At 30.4% G+C, this 14,165-nt stretch overlaps 1 protein-coding gene across 2 annotated transcripts in view; it reads left to right on the forward strand.

The window, feature by feature from the left end:
* LOC145963505 (uncharacterized) overlaps positions 1 to 14,165 on the forward strand; it is a 74,076-nt gene that overhangs the window by 47,968 nt on the left and 11,943 nt on the right. For both annotated transcript variants that reach the window (XM_083085530.1, XM_083085531.1), the window contains exon 4: positions 5,092 to 5,264. In XM_083085530.1, coding sequence (XP_082941656.1) covers positions 5,092 to 5,264 — 173 coding nt within the window. The remainder of the gene's footprint in view (positions 1 to 5,091; positions 5,265 to 14,165) is intronic.

Consider the following 14,165-nt stretch of genomic DNA (forward strand, 5'->3'; position numbering starts at 1 on the left):
CTAACGGCATTTTTCTATATATAATGTGAATACAAGCTTTCGATTGTGACCAGTTTGAATAAAATCGATGCAGTCAATCCCGAGAAATGATAATCGCATGTCAGAATTGTGACATTTTTCATTTTCCTTCATAATAAGGTTCAGACTCACGTACATATCTTTGCACGCACACATTCCAAGCGATTTTGTTCCTCAAGCGACGTTCACACCGCGCATCATTTATCGCTTTGGTGTACAAAAATACTTTAAGAGCCAAAATCATTTGTGTACATGTGCGTGCAATACGTGTAATATGTGCATATGTGTGTGTATACGTGTGAGAGATTAATTTATCGTATAATAATTTTTCAAAAACTCCTTTGGGGTGTCTTTTTATTATGCGGGAGATACCGACTGCATAATAAATTGATCGGTACATAAATGTCAATTATTTGAATCGACCGTATCGAAGGCCCGAATATAATGTGTACAATTAAAGCAAATTAAAAGCTGAAATTATGTAATAAGGATTTATTATTATTATTATTATTATTATTATTAAAGCTACGTATTTATTATTATATTATTACAATTATTGTTGTTTAAAATAAATGACAAAAATTATTAAAATAACAGATTTAAAAATTAAAGCTGTACCGACGGAAAAAATATGTATTGGTGGGAATAAATATAAAGTTATTAATGGAATTTTTCATGAAGGTAAAAATATAATTGATGGACATTATACAAACACAGTACGTGGTAAAGGTACTGAATGGCAATTAATTAATGATTTAAAAATACAAAAATGCAGTTGGCCTTGAAATACTAAAAATGCATATATATTTTTTGCAGAAATGATATAAATTTTTACAAAAAGCGGTGAGATCCCTCTAAAAAAAAACCTTATAAAGGTAAAAAATACACCAAGTACATAAAAAATATCTTTATCTTTAAAGAAATCTAAAAAAGTGATAAAAATAAAAAATTTAAAAACCGATATGAGATCAATACTATTAGCCAAGTACAATAAATTATGTGATATTAATTCGTAATTGATACTAAATTGATACTGAGTTAAGATTACTTTAATTCCTAAAGCACTTTTTTCATGATGTATATAATTTAAAAAAAAGTTTTACACAAATTCTAAATCGCATAAACGACCTTCAGGTCGAAGTAAGATATGAAAACTTGGCGTGCCCCCCCCTCCCGTTTACATATCTTGAATAAAATAAAAAAATTTAATATACAATATATATATATATATATACAATATATATTTGTTAATCCTTTCATGTAAATACAATTTTTATAAAATAAGCTTTAGACTACGGATATGCAACTGACAGCCTGTAGGCCAGTAATGACCCGAGGCTTTCTAATCCGGCTTGCAACAATCAAACTTGACTTGCAAAGAAAATAAAAAAACTCACAAAAAAAGAGATTTTACTTTGCCTAATCTCTATGTGATGATTTCCAGGTAATACAGACAAGATATATAAGTTCGAAATTTAGCTACGCGCGCGCGCAGTCCGTAGTTTAATTTCAAATTTTATATTGGGCCCATCAAAAATCTAGCTTTTTCCTGTTTTAAACTATATGATTTGAATACGGAGCACGCCAAGTTTTTATATCTTACTTCGACCTGAAGGTCGTTTATGCGATTTTGAATTTGTGTAAAACTTTTTTTAAAATTATATACATCATGAAAAAAGTGCTTTAGGAATTAAAGTAATCTTAACTCATTTAGTATCAATTTAGTATCAATTTAGTATCAGTTACAAATTAATATCACATAATTTATTGTATTTGGCTAATAGTATTGATTTCATATCGGTTTTTAAATTTTTTATTTTTATCACTTTTTTAGATTTCTTTATATATATATATATATATATATATATATATATATATATATGCAGGTACGCACGCATATACACATATGTATTATATGTATTATACATGCACATATACATATAATATGAAATCGTCAAAAATATAGATGAAGACACAGTATCGAGAATGTAACCTGTTAGCATTGTAGATGTAAAAAATATTAAGATATTGGATATTTTTCAGGTAAGATAAACAAGATAATACGCATTTATATTATAATTCGTAATGTTATTATATGTATAATGGTTTCTTGTTCCAGAACTTGAATAAAGTTATTGCTAGAGTGATCAAACCGCATCAGCTATATGTATATTCACAAGAATGAGTAAATTTTAACTTTTTTAAGAAAGAAAATATTTTTTATGATAATATTTGCGATTTACTTGTATTATTTTGATGATCACCGCTAAATAACGAAGAAAATTACCAAATCTTTTTGAAATAAACAGAGAAAATTATCAAGTCTCTTTGAAATAAACTTTTCACACAAATAAATAAATAAATACATACATACATACATACATATATGAGTACGTGTATCAATTTGCAATTAACAGTTCCATATTTTTTCTTAAAAACAACTATGTGTTTTCTTTACACCAATTGATTCCTCTCATTATTTTGTACATAAAAGTATTAAGGTAAGATAATCGAAAAATGAATATTTTACAAGATATTTTACGGTTTATGTAAAATTAAGAAATTATTTCAAGCCTCATAACTCAAAAAGTACTTAACGAAAAGGTACTTAATTATAGTGTTTTGGAAAACTCTCGAGATAAGCTACAAGAATATGCAATGACAAATAGTAGGTTCGATTTAAGAAATTGAAGGTGACCTTCAAATAACTCTTCAAGGTCAAACCAATGGTACCATCTTATGGCCCCCTTGAAACCATACAACTTTTGTCTGAAACATTTTTGTTTGCTGCGCTTAGTATTTGAGATATTTTACTGTCCAAGTTAAAATGGGACACCCTGTATATATTACATATATGACTTGAGAGAGATAAACTTCCAAAAGTAACAAATACACACACACACACACATACACAAAATTTATGTTAAATTCTATATACATAAAAGAAGGAAAAAATATTGAAATCAATTGATATTGAAATTAATATCAATTTTACAATTAATAAAGAAAGCAGTTTACTATTTATTTATTCTCAAATAAGTGCATGTTACAAAGCAAAGAATAACTCGCATATCAGCAGCTCCATTAGTTTTTTTTTCTAAATGAGACAAAACAGGTTTTTCGATATGTAGTTATCGACATTAGTGACTGACAGAATGTCGATGGTACTCATGATCATGTATAGGGCGTATCGAGTCAATACGTATGCACGAGTTTCCTCTTGTGATCGACAGCCTTCTCGAGGTCGAGGAAAGGGAACCTAACCGCCAGCAATGGTCGTATGAGAAATCTTCCTCGTGACTGAAATGCTGACACTGATCGGTACCTTTCCTCGACCATGAAAGTAAAAGCGCGCGGCAAGCGCAAGAAGAAGAAAGAAATAGAACAGGAAGAATGTTGAAGAATGTGAGATTGCATTCTTCTACATCGAATGGAAGAACGCGTGCAAATTGTGATCTTCCAGGTAGAGAAAAAAAACTTATTGGCGTGTTTACGCTGCCATAACAAAGGACCCCGCACACACCCTTGTGGAAATTGAATTTCGGTCGAATCGTCTGAAACTTTCAGAAAAGTTAGTTCTTATCATGCTGATCAAAAGTCATAATGGGCATGAAGTCCAGAAATGGCCAGGTTTTGAGATACGTATGGTTAAAAGTCGGAAAAATGGCTTTTTGAGACTAGATTGCTGTACAGGTTACGCAACACCAATAAAGTGTGTGTGTGTGTCTGTGTGTTATTGTATGTGAAGTTATTGTTGACCCGGAAGCTTAATAACCTACCACGCTTACACACACACACTTTATTGGTGTTGCGTAACCTATACAGCAATCTAGTCTCAAAAAGCCATTTTTCCGACTTTTAACCATACGTATCTCAAAACCTGGCCATTTCTGGACTTCATGCCCATTATGACTTTTGATCAGCATGGTAAGAACTAACTTTTCTGAAAGTTTCAGACGATTCGACCGAAATTCAATTTCCACAAGGGTGTGTGCGGGGTCCTTTCGTTAATAATTATATGGTTAGCAAAAAACGATTTATCATATAATGCTAATCTTTAACTTGCTAAAGTTATTTTATTTAATTGATAAATTGGTTTTTATTTCGTCAAAAATTGTAATGATGATTCTGTTGTAAAATACATTTTTGCTCTTTATAGCAAAATATCTTTTTTCTTTTTATCGCAAAATCCAAAAAATAATTTCAGTTTTGCACATAATGTTTCTTATGACAATTCTATATTTTTAATATGACAATTTTATATTTTTGATGGCAATTCTAAGAAAGACAAAAAAACAAAAGAAAAAAGAGAAAAAGAAAAGAGATAATAGAAAAGAAAAATAGAAAGAGAGAAAGAAAGAGAAAAAGAAAAAATGAAAAAGAAGATATGTTGTAAAAAAACAAAAAGTAATAATAGATAATAGATTAAAAATTGGTTATACATATTATGTTGACAAAAAAGTTATTTTTCGGAAAAAATTGATATGTTTATTTTATTATATCCGGATATTATAAATAGAGCAATATTTTCACTAGTAATAAACTCTTATATGCATTGTTGAATTAATAGTGATATTTTTGTAAAATTTATTTGTACAAAATAGTATTATTTTAATTAAAAAAAAATATTAAAAAATGTATTTAAAATGTGCTAAATAGTTGTTTTAGAATTTTCTATAAAAATAATGATATAAAAAATTATATATCAACCAAGAATAAAAACTCATGCAAATTTAAATAGAAATATTTTAATTGAAAAAACAATTTTTTGGAAATTTATAATATTTTTAATTTTCATAGTATACACATTCACGATGCTCTGAATATTTTTATTTTTCGAAATTAAAATAAAATTAGTAAAATTAAATTTCTTTTACAATTAATGAGAGTCATAAAAGAAAAATACATACATTAATTGAATAATATCCGTCAATTTTATTGTGGAAGTTTATATAGTTTTATTTCCTCAATTCCTTTCTCTCGGTTTCTTTTACCATTATCGTTCGATTGATTATTATATCGTTTGATTATTTACTTAGAATTTACTCAAATGCAATTTTCTTATTTTTCCAGACGCGCAAATAGAGTACAGCCAATCAACACGACCTGCAGGATTCGATCAGAAAGACCGTGTCCGCCAAACAAATACAGAACACCCTCCGGTGTTTGCAATAATGTAAGACATCCTGCTTGGGGTGCCAGAGGTTCTCCGTTTCTTAAATTACTACCATCAGCGTATTCGGATGGTAAGAAAAGCACATGCTATATTTTTATGAGAGCATTTTGCTTAGAATAAATATTAAATGTAATCACTTGTATATGATAGTTATAATATTTTCCGAATAATTTCTTTCGTACAATATTATATTTTTTATTTATAAATATTGTATATAAGAACTTTATTTTATATGGAGAGAGAATCTCTTCTCTTATATAATATTAAAAGTAACAATTTTAGTAATTTATGTAATGAATAGTCAACATATTATTTAACATTTTTAATTGTCAAATTAATATTCATTAATATTCATCAATAGTCAGTTTCCGGTGTTTGGTTTTTTAATTCAAGAGCACAATTATCGAATGGTTAATAATTGAGTTTCTACAATATAAACAGAAGTAGAAGAATATAACTATAAATAACTATAAATAATAAAAGGAGATGAGAGTGGTGATTGGAGAGGGGAGGAGCCTTCGCCACGCACCTACACATTCACCGCTCTTCCCCTCCCCAATCACCGCTTCACTGCGCGCCGCCATTATGTTACAGTGAGACCGCCTTCGCCGCCGCGCGCTTCTAGCCACGCGTATTGGCCGATCTTCTTTAATTAATTTTTCGTTAATTATTGCGAATATCGCAAAACAGTAGAAGACCTTCTTTCTTAATTTGAGCCAATCTACCTTCACACTTCGGGACTGCGAAAAGTTTTCAGACACCCTGTATATAGGGTGTCCCAGACCACCCGTACACTCCTTTTAAAATGAAAATAAATGGCTTTTGTCAAAAATCGCGAACAATTTTTAAGTAAATCGGGTACGCTCTATCAAATGGTGATATTTTCAACTTTTGATTCCGACCGGAAATACGCCATCCGGATCGGAAGTTGAATTTTTTTAGGGGAACATGGTACTTTTTATTACAGATTCGAATTGTACGTGAAAAAATAAGAAACTTTTGTATCAAACGTTTTTTCTGAAAGTGCCTCTGTCAATCTTAAAATTGACCTTGAAAGTAACTGTGATGAACTTTCAATAATTAATATTTCTATTATTATTATAAAAATCGTTACATAGAATAGGATTTCTTTATTTAATTTACTGCGCTCTATCTCCTCACAAGTGCGTGAGCTCATGCTCAGAGACACCCTGTATATATATATATATATATATATATATATATATATATTACAGCATAACTGGTGTAATCGATGCGATCACTGAATAAGTCCACCACGTCTAATCCATCGTTGACCAAACATTTCGTTCATCAGATCTAACACATTTAAATTTCTTTCTCTGGGGATACGTAAAGAAAAAAGTATTTAGCACAGTCCTTACTACGAGAGAAGAATTAAAGGAATGAATTCGGGCTGCCTGTGCATTACATCAGTTATGTCGTTAAATGTTCGCAGAAATATTGCCAAAAAACTATTTAAGTACCTAGAAGTATATAGTATGCTTTTTGAACATTTATTAAAATGAATACACTGGCAGTTCGGTGAATGTCCGTTAGATATGAGTGTTCGGAGTTCGGCGCTCCTAATTATTTTTGAATGATTGTAGCTAGGAAACTATAGGTTTGGCGAAAAATATTTTTCGAATAAAAGTGACTTCTTTTTCAATGTAGAATGCATTAATATTAATTTTTTCGGAGAGTGCAATTTAAAAAAACGGAGTTTGGTGCACTGCACCTCACGAGGGGGTAGTTGCGGAAAATAAAAAGGTCCACGTGAAAGAGCACATCGAACCAAGAAAATCGAATCCAAAAAAAGTTTTTTAGAAAAAAAAGTACTCCCGACTGGTGCCAACAAAAAGTATAAGAGAAAAAAAAACAAAAAAAAACAAAAAGTAAATAATAAAAAACAAGAATTTAACAAATATTTAATAATAAAAAATGTAAGATTAAAAAAGTTTGAAATAACATTTATATCTATTTGTAAGTACTAATAATTAATAATTAAATTCAAATTAATATTAAATATTACATTTAAAAAATTATACATGAGGGAAGTAATAATTATTATTATTTCAATTTATTCATATTTGAATTTACTCTTTCCACATATAATTTATTATTATTAATTCCACATTTTACAAGAGCAGTCGGGAGACGTCGCGCTAGATTTAAAACATACGCACATACATGCATACACTCATGTACACATACGGAACACCTTTACAAGAGGAGTATCAGGTAGTGCGATCACCAATTTTGACGAACTTTAAATATGTTTTAGAGCTTTAACGCGGCGTCTCCCGACTGCTCTTGTAAAATGTGGAATTAATAATAATAAATTATATGTGGAAAGAGTAAATTCAAATATGAATAAATTGAAATAATAATAATTATTACTTCCCTCATATAAGAATACATAATAAAAAATAGGGGGTTCCATTTAAAAAATTAAACCTTCATGTGACATTTTTGCTTATTACTTAATAATTATTGCGAATTTTGCAAAATGGTAGAGGACTTTTCTTCTTAGTTTGACCCAATCTATCATCACTTTTCGTTTGGCCCCTCACGAATCGGACACCCTGTATATATATATATGGGGTGTTGAAAAAAAAGGGTCACATATTTTGATAGCAGGTAGTATTGATCAAAACAAGAAGAAAAGGTCTAATTAACATGGGTCCTAAGACTAATATCTTCAAAGATACAAGCTATTTTGTTATTTGAGCTCTTTGTCATTTTCTTATTAGTCGTGTCATCTTTAGAATGTAATGAACAAAGGAGTAGGGGAGAGTGGGGTACAATGGGGATATCTTTTTTCTAGGTACCTTAAAAAATAAAAAATAAACAAAGAGAGAGAGAAACAATTTTTATTTTAATATGAAATGTAATCATTTGTCTTCCATAAAAAAACTGAAGTAAAGGAACTAAATGTATGATAACAAAATGGAAGAACATAAATGATTACATTTCATATTAAAATAAAAATTGTTTCTTTATCTCTCTTTGTTTATTTTTTATTTTTTAAGGCACCTAGAAAAAAGATATCCCCATTGTACCCCACTCTCCCCTACTCCTTTGTTCATTACATTCTAAAGATGACACGACTAATAAGAAAATGACAAAGAGCTCAAATAACAAAATAGCTTGTATCTTTGAAGATAGTCTTAGGACCCATGTTAATTAGACCTTTTCTTCTTGTTTTGATCAATACTACCTGCTATCAAAATATGTGACCCTTTTTTTTCAACACCCTGTATATATATATATATATATATATATATATATATATATATATATATATATAAAATGATACATTTCTCTGAAGAGATTTTTATTTTGATGATAATTGACTAAATATTTATGATATCGGGAAGGAATCCCATAAAGTATTGTAATATCGCTAATATTCTCGCGATTGCGTGAATCCGATATCGAGAATGGAAAGTGAAAATTGGAACGCGCGCGTGCTAACTCAACGTTACACGAGAGCGAGCCTAGATCCATTTCGACGAGCTCGTTGGCACAGCCGACACGATCCCCCGGGCCTTAGAAAATGCGGATTAACATGCGGGAAGACGCGCGTATGCTCAGGAGTCCGTTGAAATAGAGAGTTCCGCGAGTAGGTCCCTCCCACTTGCATCTACATTAATTGCGACATCGGTCCGCGAACACTTGCGAATACTATAAAATAATAGAGGATTCTACTTGAGATCCGCGATTGTATGTTACGTGTTTGTACGTGCGTAACACTATTTCTCTCTCCCTTTCTGTTTTTTTTTCCTCAAAGACCTCTGTCATTTTGATGATTTCTCTCCGCCATAAGCTTCTTCACGAAAATGTTCACGAAACTTTATTTTACTATCGATCTACTTCTTGTTTACGCGTGATATTTATTTTATAATTCTATTATATCTTCTGTTTCTTATTTACATATTTATTTTTGAAATATGATGTATTAATTATCTTATGATATCGCGTGTAAATAAATCGCGGATAATAAATTTAGAAATAAGCATCAAAAAAATAATTTTTTTATTTACTTCTTATAATATATACACAATAGAATTTAATATATTAAAGAAATCGAATACTTTATGTTATATAAAGTGAGTGAATAAAATGTGCAAATATGTTTCTATATACCAAATCATACTTACAAGTGTCAATAATCAATTTTGTACGTAGAAATCGATATTATCAGAAGAGAATATTATGAGTTGTTTTAACTTCAATTAATTCGATCTCTGATAACTTTCAATATATTTTTGTGATAATTATAAGCAAGAAATTAAATCCAAACTCTCGAATTATTCGGGATCAGATCTTTCAGTGATATTTAACTCTAGTAGAAAGAGAGAAAGAAAGGCAGACAACTGGCGCCCATCTCCAGGAAAGGAATTTAAACGAAAATATAAAAGTGAGGAGATCGAAGAAAGTGACTGTGGTCTTCTCAGTAGTGATTGTCAGACGGTACCTTTCAACGTCACTGACCGCAAAATACCTCAATGGTCATTGAACGTCTTTCTGTAAATTTTCATTGCGTTTTTATGCTAGAGTGATCATCCGGAAAGATGTGCCTTGTCATGTATTAGGAGAAAAAAATTATTTTGGATATTCCAAAGAATCAATCGTATAATATATATATATATATAAAGTTGAATCGCGGCCACCTTAAATGCAAATTGAGAACATTTTCGATTAATACTCAGCTATTATACCTCTATTTGATTACGCGAGAATAATAAATTAATCACTTGTACTTTATATTTACAATAAACTATTTTGTATTGCAACGTATTCTTACATTTTGTAAAAAGTACGAAAATATTACGGCAGACTTATGATGATATATAAAAAAAAATTTTCAAAATTTGTGTATGCGCGTGTGTGTATCTTTATAAACATGTGCAAATTGCTGTAAGAAAGGTGCAACCTATTAAAACAATTTTTTTCAAATGCTTGCAAATATTCTTTCACGTTCGTTCGCGAAATAGATAAATCTTTCGCTAATGAAAATAATGGGGACATGTAATTTTTTACACCGTAAATGTCGATCCTCTAACAAGAACGAAATGTCTTCGAGTTGCGCGCATAACGATTGAAAGAACCGCGTTGATTGTGTAGGAAGAAACTGCGGCACTGTGTAACACTTACTACATGATCATTAAAGAGCGACGCCTGTGCGTAACCATGACACAGAATTTTGACATACATTGTACTTTTCGAGACCCCACAAGAGCCGCCTTCTTATCGGTAGTATTCACATGAAATCATTATGCTCGCACTTGCATACAAAACACGAAACATTATCAATTTTATATAATTTTATCAATTAACAGAATTTTTATTTAAAAAAAATCGTAATTTTTTAAAGTTGTAATTATTGATTATGTAGGAAATTTTTATGTTAAAATTTGATTTCTTTTTGTTGTTGATTGTAGATGAGATGAACTCTGTATGTGTATATGTACAGGGAGTGGCTCATTGGCGCACAGTACAATTGGACACATTGCAATTGCACACTGTGCTATTAGACACATAAAATTGCGCACCGTTCGATTGGACACGTTACATTTGCACACCATACACAATTTTGCATAATTTGAAATACACACACATGTATGTAGAAGACTTGACATTTTTTATCAATTTATTAACTTTTTATTTTATAAACGAATGACAAATACAGTTCTATTGCGCACAGTTCTTTTGCGTACAGTTCGATTGCGCACAGTTCTTTTGTGCACAGTTCTTTTGCCCATAGTTCTTTTACGCACAGTACTTTTGCCCACATTTTTTTGCGCACTCCACATGGGTTTACAATTTTCCACTCAAAGCAAGGTTCAACCCAAACCTGTGTGTCTAGTTTTTTGGTAATAGAGCTTTTTTTATAAGCCATTTTTCCTTCATTTTGACCTTGAAGATGACCTTGTCGCCAATTGTCATTATCATATTTGTAATCAGTGCGTCAAAATACAATATTATACGAAATTTCAAAACAATCGGAGGTATGGGTTTTTCGGAAGTTATTCACAAACTGTACGTAAACGAATTGTGCGCAAAAGAACTGTGGGCAAAAGAACTGTGGGCAAAAGAATTGTGGGCAAAAGAACTGTGGGCAAAAGAACTGTGGGCAAAAGAACTGTGCGCAATCGAATTGTGCGCAATCGAACTGTGTGCAAAAGAACTGTGCGCAATAGAACTGTATTTGTCATTCGTTTATAAAATAAAAAGTTAATAAATTGATCAAAAATGTCAAGTCTTCTACATACATGTGTGTGTATTTCAAATTATGCAAAATTGTGTATGGTATCCAAAAGCAACAGTGTCCAATTAAACGGTGCGCAAAAGATATGTGTCCAAATGAACGATGTGCAAATGTAACGTGTCCAATCGAACGGTGCGCAATCTTGTGTCTAATAGCACGGTGTGCAATTGCAACGTGTTCAATTGTACTGTGCGCAAATGAAGGCTTCTCTATGTACACATTTGTCTCTGAGAAAATTATTGTTGAAAATTATATCATAAAAAAATCTTTTTAAATTAATAAAATAAATAAATAAAATATAAATAAAAAAGTTAATACCTTATTTAAGAAAAATATATGATAATAGATGATGTAAAATAACATATTATGGTTAAAATGCTATGTTATACATCTCAAATATAAATTATTTGTAAAATATTTCAAGACTCCAAACATGTATATAAATAAAATCGGACTGATAAGAGTCGAGCGTGAAGTAAATAGCGCACAAATAAAAAAACTCAATAATTATTTATAAGTATAGGCAAATATTTATTAAGATGTTTTGCTCCTATTTCGGGCTATTTCAGTTGTTACAATCAATTAGCAGAAAATCATTATATTATGTGATATCGGAACGATACGATATTTCAAAAATCGGAAAACTCTTGCATAAGAAGCCTCATCGATTTTAGCAATCAAGAAAAACAAAGCAACAAACAAAATACGTCACATTCCATCAAAATAGCCCGTAAATCCTTAAAAAAAAATGTGACGCATTGTTTGTTGCATTGCTTTTCCTGACGGCTAAATTTGATGTGACTCCTTATGCGAGGGTTTGATTGTGGTTTTTTATATATCTATGACAATATTATTGAAAGTTATGCAAATTTAATATAGAGATAATGCGCGCTGTTAATTTCTTAATTTTAATATTCTCGAAAGCAAGATATCTCACATAAGAAAAACAATTATATTTTATTATTCCCAAATTATTTATTACATACCGTATCTCCATATTACTATCCATTTCTCCGATTATATCACTAGTAATTTCTCTTCTATTTTTCACTATGATTCCTTTTATTTCTTTATTGTTTTAGGAAAAACTGGAAAATTTATTTTTTATGTGATATTAATATTCGGGTAATAAGAGCCTATCGCGGATGTAATTGCGTAATGATCAAAACTTTACTTGGAATAATCTCTTGGAATAATTTATTTTTTAAATAAAATTGTTCGGATGTAACAATTGTTCAACTTATTTTACTTTAATCTTTTATTTCTTCTGTTTAACTAGTATGGATATATTTAAATATTAATATCGTTTATTCTTACGAGAAGAGAGTCGCGATCTCTTCAATAGAAGTATCTAAAGAAGAAACTGCTTTTGCTCGTAGAATACAAAAACAAAAGTAATGCAAATCAAAGCGATGAAAGTTGCTATACAGGGTGTCCGAAAAATCGCTCATAATACTTCGGGAGGTGATTCAAGACTCAAAAAAAGGAAAAAAGAGTTATATAAATATAGATCTGGAAATAAGTCGTTTCCGAGTTATAACCACTTTTATGTTAAAAAGATCGTAATTTATAGTCCGCTTGACATCCCTCTTTCTTAATCTTTTTTTAAATTTAAAATTTTTATTTTCTAATTTTCATTTGTTATTTTTATTTAATACAAAGAATAATTCATGGATTTGAAGAAATAAGAAGGGATCCAAATGTTTTTCAAAGAGTTCGGAATTCCTTTGATAGAAGAATAAGAGCCTGCATTCGTGCTGAAGGTGGTCATTTTGAACACCTTATTTAATTCGATTTAAATACCTGTTTATCCTTGATTTTAAAAATAATGCAATCGTATTTACATCCTGTATATTCGGAAAATATATTTCCTATTATACAACTGAAATTCTGGTAATTATGCATAAAAAGGGCCCACCTTCGCACAAATGTGTCATTGACATATGTTGTCAAGGTCATATCTCTAATTAATATTCTGAAGGTTTTAGCCAGCGGTCGTTGTTTATTAAAAAGTTATTAACAAAAGAATTTCACAATTTAATGCTTTTTATCTCCAAAAATATTGATTTGAGAAAAAAAATTTTAAGCAAAAAATAAAGCCGCTGAAAAACTCTACAAAAAAGGTTATATGCATTTTTTTCATAAACCTACTATTTTAACTGTTATATGAAAAAATAATAATTTTAAATACATTTAATACAATTTAAATTTATATAGATTTTAATACAATTTAATATAATTAAAAAATATCACAAATGTATACGTACACAGACACACGCGCGCGCGCCACCCTGCCGGTAGGCAAGGTGAACCTCGCTTTACAACTTACAGCATATATCCACTGTGACTGAATTCTTCGCAATGCGTCCCCTACCGGCGTGGCGGGGTGGTTGCGGGAGGGAGGGCTGAAGGCTCCCCTTGTACCCCCCGCGCGCGCGCGTGTGTGTGTATGTGTGTGTGTGTGCACACATACATTTGTGATATTTTTTAATTGTATTAAATTCTATATAAATTTAATTGTATTAAATTCTATATAAATTTAAATTGTTTACCTTTTTTTTATTTACCTTTAATTTACCTTTTTTTGCGTTTTTCTTCGACTTGCGAGTTCGACTGCTATTTTTAAGTTTCATATTCGTGTTCAAGAGGTAAAAATACGTAGAAATTGGGTATTCTTACCCATTATTTCATATAGGTAGG

This window comes from Camponotus vicinus, unplaced genomic scaffold (genome assembly GCF_025532165.1).
Source record: "Camponotus vicinus isolate PSW18456_S1 unplaced genomic scaffold, iyCamVici1.0 SCAF_12, whole genome shotgun sequence".
NCBI lineage: Eukaryota > Metazoa > Arthropoda > Insecta > Hymenoptera > Formicidae > Camponotus > Camponotus vicinus.